Raw genomic sequence first — 22,289 nt, forward strand, 5'->3', positions numbered from 1 at the left:
ATGGCCACAAGAGCGGGAGCTGCGCCGATCCAAAGCCGGGAGTGAGGAGCTTCCTCCAGGTCTCCCATGTAGGTGCAGGGGCCCAAGGATGTGGGCCATCTTCTACTGCTTTCTGAGGCCATACCACAGAGCTGGATCAGAAGAGGAGTATCTGGGACTCGAACCAGTGCCCATATGGGAAGCCGGCATTGCAGGCAGCAGATTTACCCACCACACCACAGCACAGGTCTCACATACGATATTTATGATATGATTTTCTCTTTTATCTTGCTTGGTCAGTTGGTTCTCAGCCTCCCCAAATTGTTTCAGCCGAATGAGGGAAATGATATAATGTGGTTGACATTTGGCCTAGCAGGTAAAGCCACTGCATATGACACCAGCAACCCATGCGGTGCCAATTTGAGTCCCAGCTAATTTGTTTCTGATCCAGCTTCCTGATAATGGCCTGGGAAAAGCAGCAGAATGTAACCCAAGTACTTGGGGCCCTGCCACCCATGTGGGATACACCTGGCTCCTGACTTCCTCCTGGCCCAGCTCCAGCAGTTGTGGCCACCTGGGAAGTAAATCAGAGGATGGAAGATTTTTCTATCACTGTGCAACATGTGTGTGTGCCTTTGTGTATATGTCTATAACTTTCAAAAAATAAATATTTTTTTAAAAGCCATTTGGTCCCTTCGACTCTTAGATACAAACAAGACTAGTGTCTGCTAATACTAACTGGTAGAATAAAAAAGGGAGAGAACGATCCAATATGGGAAGAGGGATACACAGCAGACTCATAGAATGGCAGATGTCCTAAACAGCACTCTGGCCTCAGAATCAGCCCTTAAGGCATTCAGATCTGGCTGAAGAGCCCATGAGAGTATTTTAGGCATGGAAAGCCAAGACACTCTGGCAAAAAAAAAAAAAAAAAAAAAAAAAAAACACCACAACTCTAAATGAAAGAGCTCTGTGAGTGAGATCCCAGTAGAAAGAGCAGGCCATCAAAGAAGGAGGTACCTTTCTCTGAAGGGAGGAGAGAACTTCCACTTTGACTATGACCTTGTCTAAATAAGATCAGAGTCGGCAAACTCAAAAGGCTTCCATAGCCTTGGCAACTCATGACTAGAGCCTAGGGAGATTACTGACACCATAAACAAGAGTGTCAAATTGTTAAGTCAACAACAGGAGTCACTGTGTACTGACTCCTCTTGTGGGATCTCTGTCCTTAATGTATTGTCCAATGTGAAGTAATGCTATAAATAGTACTGAAACAGTATTTTACACTTTATGTTCTGTGTGGGTGCAAACTGATAAATCTTTACTTAATATATACTAAATTGATCTTCTGTATATAAAGATAATTGAAAATGAATCTTGATGTGAATGGAATGGGAGAGGGAGCGGGAGATGGGAAGGGTGCATGTGGGAAGGAAGTTATGGGGGGAGAAGCCATTGTAATCCATAAACTGTACTTTGGAAATTTATATTTACTAAATAAAAAACAATTATTATAAAAAAGTCATGTGGCACCCTCATATCCCATATCAGAGTGTCTGGGATCAAGTCCTGGCTCAGCTCCTGATTCTAACTTGCTTCCTGCTAATGCATACCCTTGAAGGCAGCAGGCAGTCAGATCCCTGCTACCCACATGGAAGACCTGGAGCGAGTTGTCAGCTACCAGCTTGGCTTGTCCAAGTTCCTGTTTTTGCAAGCATTTCGGTAGTGAGCTACAGGATTGGATCTCTCTCTCTTTCTCTCTCCCGCCCTCTCTTCCCCCACCTCTTGAATAAATAAATAAATTGATAGGCAAACATCAAATTAATACAAAGAATTCTAAACAAGAAAAATAACAAACACAGGCTAAGTTCCTGATTCTCTTAATTACTTGATACTGCAAATGAAAAATGAAAGTTCCAAGTGTAAGCATCATTTTTAAAAATCACTCGCAATTTTTCTTATTCTCCCTTTGCCAAACAGCAATACAGTCACAACTAATGCAATGTTGGAATCTAAACAGGTAAAAACTGTTGAAGGAAGTGAAAATGCCAGGAGTGAACTTTTCCTCAGCCTGCCAGGTAATCCTTGGATGAGAAACTAATGCAGCATTTCCAAAATTAAGATCCCACAGAATGCTGTTTCAAGAGATGTTAGTTGATGACTTCTATGCCCAAAATAACCTTTGGATCCCTGGATAAGACAGAAGTAAAGTAAGCTATTTTCTGTGTGTGTTTCAGAAACTACACTGACATGCTTTATGACTCTTTATGAGGGAGCTGTAGAAGATAGCATGTCCTATATTTGCTTGATGTCCAAATTACTCTGTTTCTAGTAGTTTATAGCAATTTTCATAAATGTATTCTTCGAACACAATTTGGGAAACCTTATTCTACTAAATATGTGAATGAGAATCTCAAAGTGGGAATGTGTCAAAGTGGGCATATGTCAAAGTGGGCATATGTCAAAGCAAGACCAGAAAGTAACCCATCACTCACTTCCTGGCTTGGCACACCAAGAGGGACAAATCTGCATAACACCCTTCATAGAACCAAATTCAGTGTGGATTCAACCCATTTGGTTTTTAGAAAATGAAGTCACTGAATTATCAAATATTCATAGTTGTTAAACATTCACAATGAAAATTAGTTCCCAAGCCCCCATCTGCTCCAGCAATGTTATCACTAAATGCCTGGAATGAATGATTTTATAAATGATAATAATGATGTCTAAGAATTTGTCCTAATTAAATTTTCCTCTGTGAAGAAAAGGCCAAAATTTAGATCAATGATCTCATTTTGTTCTTGGACACTCCTTTCTTCTAAGCAGAATAATTTGACATATGGTTTTGTGTTTGCTATGATTGAGCGATATGTTGATCAACTTTCTTTTTACATTTTACCCAATACACAACTCTACATTTCTTGAGCAAACCCTTACAAACAGATAAATTTTCCTTGTATTAAACTAACATGAAAACACTTGTACTTTTTAAAAGATTTATTTATTTATTTGAAAGGCAGAGTCTACAGAGAGAGAGAGAGGCAGAGACAGAGAGAGACAGAGCTCTTCCATCCATTGGTTCACTCCCCAGAAGGCTATAATGGCCTAAGCTGGGCCAGACTGAAGCCAAGAGCCAAGAGATTTTTCCAAATCTCTCATGTGCATGCAGGGGCCTAAGGACTTAGGCCATCTTTCACCATTTTCCCAGGCACATTAGCCGGGAGGTGGACTGGAAGTGGATCAACTGGGACTTGAACCAGTACCTAAATGGGATGCTGGTGTCGCAGGTGGCAGCTTACCATAATGCTGGCCCCAAATATTTGCTTTTTTTTTTTTAGAAGAAGAAGAAAACCCTCCCAAGAGAATTGGAAACTTTGAGAAAGACCTGTGCTTGTGTCAGCTACTAGCTTCACACACAGAAAGGAGTAACACATTCACGTGAGATACAGAAGGTTTTAGAAGAATATATTTATTAATTATAAGATTCATTCATATTTTGGTATACAAATATTTTTGTTTAAATGCATGAGTAGTGTCAAAATAATGCCAAATGAAGTCAGTTACAAAGTTAAGACATTTATGTTCTCAAACACATACATATTAAAGGAGATGCCTTAAAATAGGAATTATTTTATCTTATTTTTTGTGCTGTGTTCATAAACATTTAAAAATTGAAGTTTTTTTTTAATAGCACTACTCTATTTTAATGGGCTTATTCCACTAAAGCCACACTGCAAAATGCAAGGCTCAAAGGTGTGGTGGAATGCCAAGAGTTTCTTCAGGGTACAAAAGGAACCCAGTAAAAATGCTGTCATCGTCAGCACTGACATACACTCCATTCCAACCCTTGGACACTTCCAGCCACACTTGGTCTCCTGCACCTAATTTCAGGACAATGAGGAGAGAGGCTTGGTCTATATCCTGGCCATACAGAGTCTCTCTGGACTTGAACCGCCTCTTGTTCCCTGCCACCAGGCAGATTCCTGCAGGTCGGCCCCGCACAGTGACATGGTAGGAAAAAACGTATGTCCCAGGAATACTGCAGTTAAATTTCCCAGTGACAGGGCTGTAATGCCCCTGGTCGTTATAGAGGACCTTGTCGAATTTGACAGGGACGTTGGGAGGAGGGAAAGGCCTTGATAAAGCAGCACTGAAGGCTGACTGCAGGATTCTGGTCATCTCCCCCTTGGAGCCCTTAAAGCCGCGAGAGCCCTTCTTCCCAATGGGGCCACGGGTCCCTTTGCTACCAATGTCACCCTTTGGCCCAGCAGGTCCCATGAGACCAGGAGGCCCTAACTCTCCCTTTTCTCCTTTGACCCCTGGATAGCCTTTGGCCCCAGGCCGGCCATCTAGGCCGCTTCTGCCCTCTATCCCAGGGTCTCCCTTGAGACCTGTATCTCCTTTCATCCCCTCCTCACCCTTTTGTCCCTTTCCTCCCGGCTCCCCAGCATCTCCGAAGTGGCCCTTTTCCCCCATCTCCCCCTTGTCTCCCTTGGCCCCAGGCCTTCCATCCGAACCGGGAGAGCCCACAGTGCCAGGGTTTCCTTTGTCGCCTTTGGTGCCATTCCCGCCGTTCCCGCATGGATCCCCTTTTGAGCCCTTTTGTCCTTTCACTCCTGCCAGGCCAACATTGCCTTTATCCCCCTTAGGACCGAGTGCACCTGAAATGGAAAATTACAACAACAGTGAAGGATCACACAGGCTGGCAACCGGGTGCTATTACCCCCAGAGTTCAGACAGTAGAAATAAAACATGCTACCGGAGACCTGGACACCCGGCTCCTGCCTCAGTCATAGCTGTGCCTACAAAGCTCTTACAAGGAGTCATTCCTATCATTCCACACTCTCGGAATGCTTCCAAGAAACAACAGCTTAGATTCAGCTGTCTTCTATTTGTGTTTTATTTTTATGATAGAGAATATTAGGAGCTGGCACTGTGGCATAATGGGTAAAGGGTGGGTGAAGCCACAGCCTGTGGTGCCGGCATGCTGTATGGGCACCGGCTGGAGGTGCCGCTGCTCCGGTTCCAATCCAGCTCTCTGCTATGGCCTGGGAAAGCAGTAGAAGATGGCCCAAGTCCTTGAGCCCCTGCACCCACATGGGAGACTGGAAGAAGCGCTTGGCTCCTGACTTCAGATCGACCCAGCTCTTGCTGGTGCAGCCATCTGGGGAATAAACCTATGGATGGAAGACCTCACTCTCTCTCTCTCGCTCGCTCTCTCTCTCCCTCTCTCTGCCTCTGCTTCTCTGTAACTCTGCCTTTCAAATAAATAAATAAATCTTGAGCTCAGATCCTTGGACCTGGTCTCCAAAATCCTACACAGGGCTACTCAAACATCATGTAGTGTATACACTGAATAATCAGAGGAATCATGGGAATTAATATTTCTCTCACCTCTCTGATAACCCCAAACACAAACAGAAAGATTTAGGTCTGTGAGGCCCACATGATCACCCACAATGGACAGCTTGTATTTACCTTGTTCTCCAGGTTTTCCTGGATATCCGGGATTTCCACTTGTTCCTTGGTCCCCACGTTCTCCTTTAAGTCCTACAATGATACCAAAATTAACTTTTTCCCATTGTATTTATGTTGTATGCAACATCCCTTTGAAAACCACAATGCATTCCAGTGTTTCCTTTAACCAAAGGTAAAACACTGTTAAAAAGGAAGTTTATGGAGGTTCATTAGGAGTATGTAATTGGTAAACCATTTAAAGGAAGTCTGGTGACAGTGTCAGTTCCTTCCAACAGAACTCATCTTTGCCGGCTAGGTTCCCATGACTCTTCAAACTTCTCATAGAACCGGTGACTTCTTGCTTGCATTATGCACACATGGGTTTATGTTTTCCTATTATGAATTTTGGATCACAGCCGGAACATCTTCATTTGTCCAGACTGCCTGAGAAATAATGCCATATACTATAACAAATTTAAACATAGAGCACAATATTTTGCAATTGGCTAGAAGCGATTGTAACAAAAACCCACCCAGGAAAGACTGTCCTTGACCTAAAGCATCAGGAAAATCCAATTTTGATTTTGCATTGGAAGATTTGCATTGTCCAAAGATACCCTTTGGACAAATTACATAATTGTAAGAATTCATGTTTAAAAACAGATTGAAAATGCTGGGTTTTCAGATGTTTGCCATATTATAAAATTGATTGTTATTAATAAGGCCAAATTAAAAGCCTATCTGTTACATAGCAATCATGTCAGTTTTAATTGTAAATGATAATAGCAATGATAAAATTAATAGCTAACTAGTATTGAATATTTAATTTATACCAGGCATTGTTCCAAACTTTTACCATTTTTTATCTAATTCATCCTTTCTTGTTCAATACAATTTTTATTTGTAATTAATGCCACCTTTTACATAAAAGGAAGACTCATATATCACAGCACCACAAAAGTGTATAGTACCTAGTACCTCCCCTTCCGGCAAGGTATAGTAGAAATTTTTGTCACCACTTTTGTCAAGGAAGAAATTTAGGTTTGAAAACAATTTAAAATTTCTAGAAAGCCAAATCTGCTTATATATTACTTTGGTTGACATCGACTTGCCAACTATATTATTGGCAATCTAACATTTTCTGTTTCATTTCTTGTTAAGGAAAAGAAAATCCAAAATCAAAATAAAAGGAATTAAAATAGACTCCCCCTCATTTAGCAGGACCAGCTAGGAAAATCCCATCACTGGTACCTCAGTGGAGTTTTCTAAGTAGCTAGGTCCTCCATTTCTACTCTGTCTGAAATACAAAATTTGGAAATTAACCATTAGTCCATGAGGAAAATATTAGAATGTAGAGAGAATGTAACCTTGAATGGAAATGAAGGACAGATCCTATTCCCAGTCCTTGTCAAAAATCAAATTCCGATCTTCATCAAACAGAGTTACTTTAGCTCTCAAGTTCATTTCAGGAGTTGAATTCCTTATCATGAATATACTCAGTCAGGTAGTGCTTAACCAGAATGCAGTCATTCAATTCATTTTTTAAACTTTCAGTATTAACAAAGAGTCCAATGTAAGTCTGAAATAGGAAAGTAGAGTTGCCACTTTACAGACACTGGTTGAATGAATTTCTACTTTTGATCTCATCAAAAGCATCAAAGCACATTCTTAAGAACCCTATCTTATGTTACTTCCCTGTTTTTTTCTTCTACTTCCAGAAGTCTGGCTTCCAAATGTGTGAATCACTGGGGAAGTTCATCACTCATCTTTATTTCACAGGGTTTTCTGCTCACATAATTCAGTCACAAAAGGATTAAATGTTTCCAAGAATGAAAATTGCATAACTGACAAGTGTGAAGCAGCTCTCTCTTACCTTAGCATCTTTTTTGAGTAAGTACTTCACTGAATGTTCTACCAGAAATGAGTTAGGCAGTTCCTGAGCCATGTGGAGGGTGATGTATAGATGATATTAGGTCTTCTGACATGTGACATGGAGGTTGAAACATTTAATGTGATGGATAGATGGTATTTCTACAGGCTGCGGGTGTTCACTGAGGGATTTCTAAATGTCTCAGTGAATCTGTAACCTTCCTCCATATTTTTAAGCACTTACAGACCCAGGGATTTCCTGGGGCAGAAAGTATTCTTTACTGCTGCATCTATGGAATTAAAAAATTTCTGAACTGGAAAAGATCTATGAGAGACCTGTAACTCAAAATCTTCTTTCAGAGTGAACAAGGCAGAAGTAACTATCTAGTGCATTTCCTTCAGTTTCCAGACAAGGTGAAGCGACTGGTCCAAGGTCACTCTTCCATGCTTCATTACTTCAATTTTACTCAGGTGTCCTCCAGCCATCGGCACTTATTGTAGAGTGACCCACAGGATTTGCTGGCTTCTTTTAGCAAGGAGGCTACCCACTGATTCTGGATATTCTAGAAGATTGCCTCTGCTAGCTTTATCAAGATTATTTGTGTCCTAAAGAAAAGCTCACACAGGAATATACAAGAAAGGACTCTTCACCAGTGACTGTATCCTGCAGTTTCCCATCACTGGATCAGCAAGGTGGCCAATGAGAGAAAAAAAAGAGAATCTTGTGGACATGTATGCATATGTGTGAACGTATGTTTGTGCTAAATGTTTGTCCAGAATTTTTCAGTTGGCCACTTAAAACATTAAATTTATACTACCCATTTACCTCAATGTGTTTTACAAAGTCTTCATGTTTAAAAATTCATCTGCACGTACAAATGTAACATGTACTCAGCAAGTTTCTCTCCCAGAAACCAGTGCAGATGCCTCTTGAGTTTTAACATGAAACGAATCGCCTACCCTTCTCTCCTTTCTGGCCCTTGGAGCCCTGGGACCCAACGACTCCTGGTGGCCCTTGGACCCCGACATCACCAGCCTCTCCTTTGGGACCTAGAAACAAGAGTGATTTGTAAAATCATCAGAAAAGAAACATTCTCTTTTGAAATTCATAGTTCAGATAAACACCAATCATTTTATTAAGACCAATAACTACCAATGTTCTGATGATAAAATCTAGGCGAGGATAAACTATTACAGAGTTCTAAGGGTACAATTTTTGTCTGATTTGCAATTTTGTACTACCTGAGTAGATAAATTGAGCCCATTAGTACTTGTCACTGCATTCACGGCAGTGATCAAATGATTCAGGGGCGCGGCACTATATCAAATAGGAAGAACAAAATGATTATCTGACACTTAACCTCGTGTGGACCGCACTTTCAGATTGGAAGTAAAAACACAAAACCTAGCGCTTTTGGATTTCCCATTCATTCATGTCATCACTCACTCGGGAGCTACTTCTGAGGCCTCCTTTATACCAGGTACCCTGCTAAGTATTGGAAAAGCAGTCATCAACATTCCAGCACCCCTACCTTCTTGGAGCTGAGAATCTGTGAAAGGAAAATTTAAACAGAAATCAAAATAAATAGGAGTTGCCACATGGTGGTTAATGATGTAAAGGAAAAAGAAGATCCTATTTTGGGTTATAGTAACCGAATCTAATTAATATTTATGGGATCAGGAGACATCCCTGTGAAAATGGCATTAGGCTAAGACCAATGAATGGACTTGGATTTCTAGAAGCAAAAAGTAAGCAGACAAATATTTCAGAAAAAATACGTGTAGAAAAGACTATGGTGAGGTTTATTTTTTTAGATTTATTTTATTTATTTGAAAGACAGAGTTACAGAGAGAGAGAGAGAGAGAGAGAGAGAGAGAGAGAGAGAGAGACAGATAGAGGTTTTCCATCCTCTGGTTCACTCCCTAAATGGCCACAATAGCCGGAGCTGGGACAATCTGAAGCCAGGAGCCCGGTGTTTCTTCAGGGTCTCCCACGCTGGTTCAGGGGCCCAAGGACTTGGGCCACTTTCTAATGCTTTCCTAGGCCATAGCAGAGAGCTGGATCAGAAGTGGAGCAGCCAGGACTTAACTGGCACCCATATGAGATACCAGCACTGCAGGCAACAGATTTACCCACTACACCACAGTGCCAGCCCAAGACCATGGTGTTTGTAATGAACTAAAAGAACAGCATGGCAGGTAGAGGTGAGGATCAAGCAAGAGAGGAGGCTGAGAGGTAGGAAACAGCAGGTGAGGCAGGACTCAGCCCCCATTCCTTGCCCTCACTTATACAGGGAGTTCTGGGCCACATGAATACACTGAGCTTAGGATAATCATCCTTCCTGCGGCCCAGTCTAACGCAAGCTGGGAGAATTGTGTCTCAATCCCTGCAATAATCCCCAAGTATAATAATTTAAATGTTAACCATATTGATAAATGATACCATTTCATCTTAATTATAATTATTATAATCATATTTGTTATTTATTTTAATTATTTAGTATAATTATATTAATTTATATTTGTTGTTTAGATATGATTATATTTAATGATTATAATTATAATTATTATAATTAAGATGAAATTGGGAAATTGCATTCAATGGAACTCCTCTTTGAGAGAAAATTGTAGGGCCAGCACTGTGGCGTAGTGGGTAAAGCCACTTCCTACAGTGCCGGCATCCCATATGGGCATTGGTTTGAGTCCTCTCTTCTCCTCTTCTGATCCAACTCTCTGCTATGGCCTGGAAAAGCAGTAGAAGATGGACCAAGTCCTTGGGCCCCTGCACCCACATGGGAGACCCAGAAGAATTTCCTGGCTCCTGGTTTTGGATAGGCACAGCTGTAGCCATTGCTGCTATCTGGGGAGTGACCCAGTGGATAGAAGACCTCCTTCCCCCCCTCCCTGCCTCTCTGTAATTTTATTTTTCAAATAAATAAATAAATTGGAAAGGAAAGGAAAGGAAAGGAAAGGAAAGGAAAGGAAAGGAAAGGACAGGAAAGGAAAGGAAAGGAAAAGAAAGGAAAAGAAAGGAAAAGAAAGGAAAAGAGAGGAAAGGAAAGGAAGACCGTATTTCTTTGGAAGAAAAATTTTAAGAAATGGTTGACAATGGAGTTTAAGGCTTAAGGAAGGCTCAAATAACCAATAGTGCTTATTAAATTCTCCTATCTAGAAAAGGGAGGATTACATGATGGAGAGGAATGGAAAAAGCATAAGCATAGATGGTGAAAGCAAGTAAGGCAGCCAATTGCATTTCAGTGTGCAATGTCCCCTCATCCTCAGAGCACCAAATATTCTCTCCATGTGGGTATAATATTGAGGGAAATTATAAAGGCTCTACCCAGGTTGGCACAGGGAACACAGAGCAACTGCATATAAGAGTATGAGAGGGGTTCCAGGTTCTAGTCCCGGTTGCTCCTCTTCCAATCCAGCTCTCTGCTGTGGCCCAGGAGGGCAGTGGAGGATGGCCCAAGTGCTTGGGCCCCTGCACCCACATGGGAGACCAGGAAGAAGCACCTGCCTCCTGGCTTCAGATTGGCACAGTGCCAGCCGTAGCGGCCATTCGGGGAGTAAAACAACGGAAGGAAGACCTTTATCTCTGTCTCTCTCTCTCTCACTGGCTATAACTCTACCTGTCAAATAAATTTAAAAAAAGAGTACGAGGGAAGAGAGACTGCCCCAGATGTCTAAGTGAGATGTACATGTAGAATTGAGTGGCATAAATACCATAAGGTTGAACATAATGGGAAGAGCTGGGGCTTGAAGGTCCACAAATCAAGTTGGACTCCAGTCTCCACACTCTCAGGTAGTGCAATCTCCAGACTTCACAGGAACTCTGACACATGATTAAGCTGGTTGAAATGTAATAGCATTTTTATAAAGATTAGAAGTAATATAAAGTGCCTATCCGTTCTTCACATACAGTAAGTACCAACTATTATAACCGAACTCATGGAAGAAACAGGAGATAAAATTTTAAGTAGAATTCTTCCTTTGTTGGCCATTAAATAGACCGGAATCCTTCAGAACATTTTCATCCAGAAACACTATAAAGTTAGATGCTTTTAAAACTTGGTAATGCAAAATGTGACATACATTCGTGTGTGTGAGTATATTCACGTAACCAAGGACTGAAAGACAATGACGAAAAATTAAAGCAGTTGGGTTTGAGTAGGTTTATTCTCCTTTTTCAGGTTTTCTCAATGTTGCTCTTATACTAGATTTCTAATTAAAAAAAAAAACAACAAGGAAGAAGCAGTGTTTTGACAAGCATTGATAAAGCTAGAACAAACAGTTCTCTCTGAGTCGCAAAAACAGTATCCTGTCATTATCCACCTCGGAGTATTCTGAGGGCCAGACTCATCCCACAGCTCACTGGAAAAATAAAAATAGTTTCCTGCTCATTTATCCTACTCGAGGCACCACCTTGAGTTCTTACATGTCTTATCTCATTCAGTTCTCTCGATTCCGTGAGTATCATTCTTAACTTATTTTAATATTTTGGAAACTGAAAGGCTGGTGTTGTGCCCTAATGAGTAAAGCTGCCACCTGAAATGTCAGCATCCTATATGAATGCTGGTTTGAGTCCCAGCTGTTCCACTTCCAATCCAGCTCCCTGCTGATGGCCTGAGAGAAGCAGAAGATGGCCCAAGTGCTTGGGCCCCTGCACCCATGTGGGAGACATGGAAGAAGCTCCTGGCTCCCAGCTTTGGCCTGGTCCAGCCTTGGTCATTGCAGCCTGTGGGGAAGTGAACCAGCAGATAGAAGATCTCTCTCTCTCTCTCTCTTTCTCTCTCTTTCTAACTCTCAACCTCTCTACCTCTCCCTCTCTTTCTGTAACTCTGCCTTTCAAATAAATAAAATAAATATTTAGTATATGTATGTACACACACACACTCTTTGAAAACTGAGACAAACAGTGAGAGTTCCTAAGATAGAACAAGGACAAACCAGCATTCTGAGGTGTTATACAATATACACTGTGGCAGAACCAGACTCCCAGGCTAGCTAATCACTTGGCACACCTTCAAAATATTTATCACTTGTATTCTGAGGTCCAACAACAACCCAGCGGAACCCACCACTGGGTAAAACACAAGCCCTGATGTTGCAGACCACATAGCCCTAAGAGAGGGTCAGTAAACAACGGGGCCTACTTGACCACACCCTAGGGGTTTTCACCCCCAAGCAGCTTACCCGACAGACAGGACACAGAGAGAAAGTCTGGTAAACATGGCTTTCTCAGTCTCATTACTTTTCTAGTACTGTTTTAGCAACCCCAGAATCTTGATGTCCTGGCCCCCCTGGGCATATCCTTTACCTCCTAATCCAGCAATGCATAAATACCGAGCACATTTTTCAAAAGATCCCTCCCATGGGATAAACAAATGAAAAGGTTGGTAAGGAGGTGTAATTACCGATTTTATACCTTTAAATTCTACAGGCAAGATACAACAAATGTTTATGTGTATTTTTTTTCAGAGAATAGTGAGTTGGAAACTGACTTTCTAATCTTACTTTTGCCTTGAATTCTCTGCCAGGTGACAAGTAAAAGTCAAAATGTTTTATAATAAAACAAAGAGCGTACTCATTATGGATATATAAGAGGCATTTGAAATGCTGAAATGCATAATTGTGGTGTTCAGTGGAGAAAGTGCTAGACAATGATACAGTGTCGCCTCCTAATCTCAATGACAAGCAAACTGGATCCTGGGCTCTCTTCTCCACCTCACAGGCAGTGCATTCCTAACCCTAATGACAAATAGCACTGGAAAAAAGCCATAAGTCAGCACACATTCTCCCTAGAAGCAGAGCTTCCACTCACCACTTTTAAATAAGCCATTAATGAAAAGATTGTCCTGGCAATAAACCTGTGCAGCACCACTGCTGAGGCTAGCAGTCCTTGACATTGCTCTAGCCAGCACCACCCAAAAGAACTCTGCAGTGACAGAGGCTTCATGTCTGCACTGCCCAACATGGTAGCCCGTTAGCATGGTAGCTCCCTAGTGTGGCTAGGGAGCACTTGTGGTGTGGCTATCTTGACAGATTAACTCCGTTTTTCAACACATTTGATTTAATTTTTTGCATTTAATTTAATTTTAATGCTTAGATAACCATAGTAGGCAGTAACTGATGCCTTGGGCAGCAGGGCACCCATTTGCATTTGTCACGATGTCATACCTATGCCTGTCACCATTTGCATGGCCAATGGAGACACCTTTGGGACCACTCCACCCTCCAACCCATCTCTTGACTCTAACTATGTAAGGGTGAGAAATGTGACTTGATGTGTTTTCAAATACCTGGCTTTCCCATCTCTCCAGGCTCTCCCTTCTGCCCTGCGACAGGTGAACAACAATCACAGCAATTCAGGAGGAAGTCAGCCGTGTCGAGAGTGAAGTTTTCAAAGGGAAAGAGAGTGGCAGCACCCAAGGCAGGATCCAGGGCCAAAGAGTCAGTGGCTGGTTCTGCTGGCATGGCCATGTCAGCCATTTCTGTGAAGGGAGTCTCTTCTTCTTCCGGAGATGGGCCACTGGCTGGCTTCAGACCCTTTGGTATTTCTTTTCCCTCAGATTTCTTTGTAAATTTGGTATATGGTGTGGTCTTTGCTATTGTGTCAATACCAGAAATAGCCAAAACAATTAAAATGGCACAAAAACAAGAAAATATCCACATACTTGAAGCTGGAAGATATAATAGGAAAACATGCACATTAATTGAGATCTGAATGGAAAGACTAAATTATCTAAATACTATATGAGAAAATATATATATCTGAACCACAAGAATGAACCTGGTATAGAATGATATCTTTTTGATACTATCATGTAAATGTATGCTTGAATCACACAGAACATTTTATTTACTTAAAGTAGTTATTATAAGGAACATTTTGCTTCAATTTTCCTTTCTTGTTGGTTTCTCAGGGTTACATATTCATAGTGTTCTGAATCTTTCAAATTATCTTGCCAAAGAGCAAACATGATCTATAATAAATGCAACATGACTTAATGGTTCATATACCCTGTGGAAAACAAATATATTTAATTTCCTGACTGACCTCACTCAGATTTATAGGAATCAAATATATTTGTATTAGGGAGAGATGAAAAATATTGAGCTGAAGAGTTTATTCCAACAAACTCAATTATTTAAAAAAATGCTGGTGTAATAGTCCTTAAATCTACAAGGGATAATGGTCCTGTTGTGAGAGCAGTCTTCTAAAATCTATTGCAGTAAATGGAAAGAGAGACAATAAAAAAACCATAAATTTGAATATATGTTATGGCCTTAAATTATTTATATGCCACTTAACTCTCTTTGCCTTACAATTTGATAGGTTTTTCTAAAAACTCCCATGTATCCTTGCACTGTTTTAATAGAGTAAAGTATGGGTATTCTTATGAAGGCTTTTATCAGTGTCCAAAGTGATATGATATAAGGTTCCCAAAGAAGTGAACTTTTGATAGTTCATAGTATTCTATTTCCTATCAGCTCCCAGTACTCCAGTAGCTGTGCTTTCTGGTAGGAGAGTACAGGAGTGATGAGGAAAAATAGCAGGAGAGTAAGGATAATAGAAGTAATAATAGTAAAAACAACTGCTTTTGTAGAGCCTGTACTATGAGCAGGTGCCTTACAGTCATCAATCAAATAAGTTCCTAAAACAACTCTTCCAGATGGATGACATATTATTTTTTTCCCCTTCTTAGTTTTCTTCACCTGAACAAACAAGCACCAAGAGGTTACATACTTTGCCCAAGGTCACACAACTAGCAAGTTAGGGATTCAGGACCTAAATCCATATCTGCTTTATTCAAAACTCTTTTCCACAAATCATGCAGCATTTATAAAGATGATATTAAACGACAATAAATCCAAGCACAGCTCAATGGAACTGAGCTATAGAGGAGATAGATATAAATTAGAGCAGATGAGAAAGCACAAAAATAGGATGCTGTATTTCCAAAATCATATAAAAATCCAAAAATGCTAACTTTACTTTGAGTTGTCTTTGCTGCTGTAATCTTCCATTCAACCAATATTTACTGAATAGTGACAACATCTCAAGCAGAGAGAGAGTATATATGGTAACACTAAACATCAACCCTGGTCTCTGTCCTGGAGTTTACAGTCAAGAAAAATGAGAGACAAAAAAAAAAGCAAAAATGAAAGTAAAAGCTGAGCATACTGCATCTTTCCAAATGCAGACCCGCCCACCCACCCACACACACACCCCTCCACCCTACAAGAGTGAGCACAGACAATGAGGTTACCAGGCATCAGCCAGCTAAAGCCAGCTGAAGCAAAAACTCAAAATAAAATATTCTGCTTAGGTATAAAATCATTGAACTTTCATTAGTTCCTACAACTGCCTTAAACAAAATATTCATTTGTTGTACAAACATTTATGTGAACATCTCAGAAATACAGTGCTTAGTCCTATGACATGAAGACAGTAAGATGCAGCCCATTCTTAAGGCTCTTTACAGCATTAAACATCCAAATATAACCAGACCCACATCTTTAGGCTACAGAAAAATCAGAGATCTGGCAGAAAGCCTAAAGTAAATTATCAATATCTTTGAATTCTCTCACCACTTTATTATAAGAAGAATTGGGAGTTGCAGAATGTTGAGTTTTAGTGCTGTCAGGTATTTCTTAATGTTTTCTTGAACAAGTGAGATCATGTGGGAAAATAATCCTCCCTTTTACTTACTTATTACTTATTCTGCTTTATTCTTTCATACATAAAAAATATTTTTTTTGACAGGCAGAGTTAGAGAGAGAGAGACAGAGAGACAGAGAGAAAGGTCTTCCTTCCATTGGTTCACCCGCTAAGTGGCCGCCACGGCCGGCACTGTGCCAATCCGAAGCCAGGAGCCAGTTGCTTCCTCCTGGTCTCCCATATGGGTGCAGGGCCCAAGGACCTGGGCCATCCTCCACTGCACTCCCGGGCCACAGCAGAGAGCTGGCCTGGAAGAGGAGCAACAGGGACAGAATCTGGCGCCCCAAGCGGGACTAGAACCCAGGGTGCCGGAGCCGCAGGCGGAGGATTAGCCCAGTGAGCCACCATGCCGGCCATAAAAAGTATTTTGACCCTAAAAACATGCAGTGAAAACTCTTGGTAAATCAGTCCTGAAATGGCAAATAAGAGAGAACTGGAGAGAGGGGTGAGGGGAAGGGAATGAACATTAAGACAACCAGCACTGTTATTTTATAACTTTATAACTGTTATTTCATTTACACCACAAGAACCGTGTAAAATAAGATTTATTATGCTCAGATAATGGATTACAAAACTGAGGCAAGCAGAAGTTAAGTGGTCTGCCCAAATTGCAATATTAGTAAGTCACGGAGTTTGAGTTAAAATCTAGCCTATTTGGCTCTGAAATTAGACCAGCAGCTCCCCACTGTGTCATGCTGCCTCTGCTCTGGGTTAATGAGTGGCCAGGGATGCAGCTGCCATGAACTGGGCTGGATCCTTCGTGGAGCTCAACTCTAGGCCCTTCACTAAAAACAAAAAACTAAAATAAAAGTGACATCCCACAGACAGCCAATAGGATTTTTTTTTTTTTTTACAGGCAGAGTGGACAGTGAGAGAGAGACAGAGAGAAAGGTCTTCCTTTGCTGTTGGTTCACCCTCCAATGGCCACCACGGCCGGCGCACCGCGTTGATCCGAAAGCAGGAGCCAGGTGCTTTTCCTGGTCTCCCATGGGGTGCAGGGCCCAAGCACTTGGGCCATCCTCCACTGCACTCCCTGGCCACAGCAGAGAACTGGCCTGGAAGAGGGGTAACTAGGACAGAATCCAGCACCCCGACTGGGACTAGAACCTGGTGTGCCGGCGCCGCAAGGCGGAGGATTAGCCTAGTGAGCCGCGACGCCGGCCACCAATAGGATCTTAAGGGAAGAGATGAGGAAGGAAGGGGAAAGTTATGAAGTCCCGGCTCTGACAGTGAATACGTTGGTATGGGGCAAACCAAGTTTCAGTGGGGAACACAATTCATACAGCAGGGCACCAAAGAGCTTCAGAAAAGAATGAGCAGAATCAACCAATATAAGGAAGATACTCAGTGTCATTTGCGAGAGTGAATTGTGCTCATATAAGTTTCCTTTTATATTGTGGATTTCTTCTTCCCAATTTAAATACAGGTAATAGTGATAATGTTGTTACACTTTATGATAAAACTTTCCAGGAGTTTGGTGATGAGGAAAACATTAAGCCCTTCAAATGACAATGGTGAAGATTTGGCAGTAACTTGACTGATGTTTCAGACATGTCACTTGCTTTACATTAGAATGTTTTCACATTTGCATAAAAGCATAAATACCCTGCCAAATAAAATTTGACAATGGGTCAGTCATAGAAGGACTTCTGACCAAATTTTAAATTGATAGAATAATAAAACAGAACTTAAATTTTAGGCCTGAAGTATAATGCAGGCGTAGATCTTGACAAACGGGTTAGAAGTAAAGGCCAAAATAGGAAGTTGAGGTCTCCAATCAAAAACCTAAATACAGTAAATCCTTTTACTACCCTGAATGTTGCCAAGACAGTAAGCATTTCAAGAACACAAAGAGAAGTCCTTTTATTTCTATTTTCTCAATGACTAGCATAATGTTCAGTAAATAGTAGGTATCCCATAGATATGAGCTAAACTGAAATTAAATAAATTTAGTAAATTGTATTATTATCCCAAATTTTCACCCCTCTCTGAATCCTCCGATATGTGGATTTTGTTCTAACTTCCATAAAAGAAACAGAGTGGATGCCCTAATCTTTGATTCTGAATTCAGTCATGTGACTTGACCAGTAGTATGAGGTAGAATAAATAGAATACCAGTCCCAGGCCTGGGTATCAAGGATCCTTGTATTTCTCTACCTGCTCTCTTACTTTTGCCATTGCACTGAAAATGGTATGAATGGCCTCAATTATTGCTCACATGGTAGAATTGTCCCAGCTGAACTGCCCTAGCCATGCATACCCTAGAGCAGGGTCTCCACTGACCCAAGGACACATGAGTGAGCCCAATTAAGACCAGCTAAAGGCAACCAAGATCAGACAATACTCACCAATCCCATTTATATGTTCCAGTTTCCTACTTCTGTTCAACAAAGTATCCTAAACTCAGTGGTTTAAGATGACATCCATTTTATTATAACAAATAGTTTTGTGTATCAGAAATTCAGACCTAAATAAACAAGGAGATTCTTCTGTTCTGTGACAAGTCACAGAGCAGAATCACTTAGAAGTAATCAGCTATTGGATGGGCAAGTTTGCAAAGGCTTGCGTACATGCATAGATCCAACTTTCTCAACACCATTTGTTGAATAGACTGTTTTTAGTTCCTTTGTCAAAGATTAGCTGTAGATATGTGGTATTAATTTCTGGGGTTTCTATTATGTTCCATTTATCTACATGCCAGACTGTTTTTGATTAAAACTGCCCCGCAGTATGTCTTGAAATCTGGTATTGTGATGCCTCCAGCTTTGTTTTGTTGTATAAGATTGCTTTAGCTATTTGAGGTCTCTTGTGTTTTCATATGAATTTTAGCATCATTTTTTGTAGATCTGAGAAGAATATCATTGCTATTTTGATTGGGATTGCATTGAATCTGTAAATTGCTTTGGGTAGTATGGACGTTTAATAATGCTGATTCTTCCAATCCATAACATGGAAAATTTTTTCCATTTTTTGATGTGTTCTTCCATTCATTTCTTTGATGTTTTGTAATTTTTATTGTAGAGAACTTTGACCTCCTTGGTTAAATTTATTCCAAGACATTTAAAAATTTTTGTAGCTATTGTGAATGGAACTGATCTTACAAGTTCTGTCTCATCCATGGCATTGTCTGTGTATACGATGGTTATGGATTTTTGTGTGTTGATTTTATACTCTGAAACTTTACTAGACTTTCTTATGAGTTTCAAGAGTTTCTTAGTGGAGTCTTTTTGACTCCCTATCTATAGAATCATGTGATTTGCAAACAGGGATAATTTGACTTCCTCCTTTCCAATTGTATCACTTTGATTTCTTTTTCCTGCCTAATGGCTATGGCTAAAATTTCTAGAACTATTTTGAATAGCAATGGCAAAAGTGGGCAACCTTGTCTTGTTCCAGATCTTGGTGGAAATGCTTCCAACTTTTCCCTATTCAATATGCTGCTGGCTGTGGGTTTGTTATATATCGCCTTGATTTTGTAGAAGAATGGTCCTTCCATAACCAAATTGCTTAAAGTTTTTATCTTGAAGCAACGGTGTATTTTATCAAATGCTTTCTCTAAATCTATTGAAATAATCATGTGGTTTTTATCCTTTAATTTCTTAATGTGATGTATCACATTTATTGATTTGCAAATGTTAAACCATCCCTGCATACCAGGGATAAATCCCACTTGGTCTAAATGAATGATATTTCTGATGTTTAGTTGGATTCAATTAACTATATTTTGTTGAGGATTTTTGCATCTTTGTTCATCAGGGGTATTAATCTATAATTCTGTTTCCCTGTTGTATGTTTTTCTGGTTTTAGAACTAAAGTGATGCTGACCAGATAGAAGGAGTTTGGGAAGATTCCCTATCTTTCACTTGTTTTGAGTAGTTTAAGAAGAATTGGAATTAGTTCTTCTTTAAAAGCCTGGTAGAATTCAGTGGCAATGTCATATAGTCCTGGACTTTTCTTTGTCTGGAGGATTTTTGTTACTGATTCAATCTCCATTTTGGTTATTGGTCTATTGAAGTTTTCTATGTCTTCATGATTCAATTTTGGTAGATTGTATGTGTCCAGAAATCTATCCATTTATTCTGGATTTTCCAATTTATTGGCATAGAGCTCTTAGTAGTAACTCTTGCTGATTATTTTAATTTCTGTGGTATCCATTTAACAACTCCTTTTTCATCTCCTATTTTATTAAATTTTAACACTGCTTTTGCTATATCCCATAAGTTTGACATGTTCTGTTGTCATCTTCATCCGTTTTGAGAAAGTTTTTGATTTCTCTTCTGATTTCTTCTATGACCCACTGTTCATTCAGGAGCATGTTGTTCAGTCTCCATGTGATACCATAATTCCTAGAGATTTTTAAGTTATTAATTTCTTGTTTCATACCATTGTGGTCAGAAAATATACAAGGTATGATTTCAATTTTTTTGAATTTGTTGAGATTTGCTTTATGGCCTAGCATATGGTCTATCCTAGAAAAAGTTCCATGCATGATAAAAGATGTGTGTTTTACTGTTGAAATCTTGACTATAATGTGTAGTGATGAAGCTCTTTTCTGGTTATGTCTATTAGGAGTTCTATGAGCTTCCTGGACTTGAAGTCTCTTTCTTTCTCCAAATTGGGGAAGTTTTCTGCCATTATTTCACTAAATAGACCTTCTAATCTATCTGTCTTTCCATGCCTTCAAGGAACTCCTAAGACATGTACGTTTGTTTCATGGTATCCCATAAATGTTGAATACTATTTTCAGTTTTTCTAATTTTTTGTTCTTCTTTTTCTTTTGTCTGACTGAGATATCTCCAAAAATTTGTCTTCTAGCTCAGATATTCTTTCTTCTGCCTTATCACATCTGTTGTTGATGCTTTCCACTTTATTATGGGCAGGAGTTATAGAACAAACTACTTGACCTCAGCATTTCTATCCCAATGGGAGTAACAAATATCAGATGTAAACAAATATTTCATACTATTGTAAATGTATGAAGAAATAAATAAGTGGATTTGCTAAAGACTTATGATAAAGGATTGTTTCAGAAAAGTGTCTAGTGAAAGCATAGGAAAATAGCACTTACGCAGATAGGAAAGGCCTGAGGAATGAGCATTGATGAGTCAGGAGCCAGCCTTGGAAAGAGCAAGACAAGGGTTCCAAGCAGCAAGAACTGGGTGTGCCTTTGCACAAGAGAGAAGGAAGGCCAGTTTGCCATAAATGCATGGAGTCAGAAGGAGCGAGGCTGGAGTGGCCATCTGGGGCACAGCATGTAAGCTGCTATAAACCATCACAAGGATCTGAAGTTTGTTCTACAGGCTGACAGAAGTCACTTAAAGTTAAAGCATGGGAGAGATTTAATAAACTTTGAGCTTTAAAGTGTCACCCTGGTTCTTCTGCAGAGCATAGCTACAGGTAAAACAAAGCAATAAGCTGTAAAGGCAACTGGGAGGCTAGTAGTCCAGGCAAGAAACGATGATGGCTTTGAACATTTTGTTGACATTATTTCACAAATGAAAACATCAATCTGCTATGGAAAATAATCATCACATTACATTCTATCCAAAAAGTGCATCTTCAATGTAAATTAGACTTTACCTTTATATTTGGACTCTAGAATATTTTGTAGAATTGTGGTTTTACTTGCCATCACCAAAAAAAGTAAGGATAAGAAAAAAGGCCCAGTATTAGTGTTTGTGGGAAATTTCCTGAAGAATATGATAAATAATTAATAATTATTTTATTTTGGAAATATAAATTAAGGCTTAGTTACTAGTTAACTTTTAGTTTAAAATATAATACACAGCAAATCAGAAGTGATTTCGTAGTTGGCAGCACAACTTAGTCATAGAAATGTTTACATGAAAATGGTCCTGGTTAAACTTTATCCCTCTAAGACCAAGGTAACTAAATCTTAGCTTGCCTTAGTGAATTTTAGGGGTGACATGACATCTCAGCCCAGCTTCTGATAAAACATCTTGAGTGAAATAAACCAGAGTGATCTGTGGTGCTTTCCCTGGCTTGAGAGATTGAAAGGAAAAAAAAAGTTATAAGAGGCCTGCAACGCAAGACAAGAAATAAAGAAATGGAATGACTTCTGGGCTGAGGGTTGTGAGCTTCCTGTGACTTTCCTGTTTAAATAAGCAACTAAGGGGCCCGGTGCTGTGACACAGTGGGTCAAGCCATCACCTGTGGTGCCAGCATCCCATATGGGTGCCAGTTCAACTCCCAGCTGCTCCACTTCCAATATAGCTCCCTGCTAATGCACCTGAGAAAG

General features: G+C 40.1%; 1 protein-coding gene across 1 annotated transcript; it reads right to left on the minus strand.

Moving 5' to 3' along the window:
• Positions 1–3,701: 3,701 nt before the first annotated feature.
• On the minus strand, positions 3,702–13,980 carry OTOL1 (otolin 1). Its single transcript, XM_070073090.2, has 4 exons — positions 13,608–13,980; positions 8,266–8,355; positions 5,458–5,529; positions 3,702–4,640 (listed from the first exon to the last, which is right to left on the minus strand). The coding sequence occupies exons 1-4, from the start codon at positions 13,978–13,980 to the stop codon at positions 3,727–3,729; spliced, it is 1,449 nt and encodes a 482-aa protein (XP_069929191.2). The 3' UTR covers positions 3,702–3,726.
• Between the last annotated feature and the right edge of the window lie 8,309 nt (positions 13,981–22,289).

The sequence above is a fragment of the Oryctolagus cuniculus genome, chromosome 4, assembly GCF_051225735.1.
Source record: "Oryctolagus cuniculus isolate XC-2025 breed Fujian yellow rabbit chromosome 4, ASM5122573v1, whole genome shotgun sequence".
NCBI lineage: Eukaryota > Metazoa > Chordata > Mammalia > Lagomorpha > Leporidae > Oryctolagus > Oryctolagus cuniculus.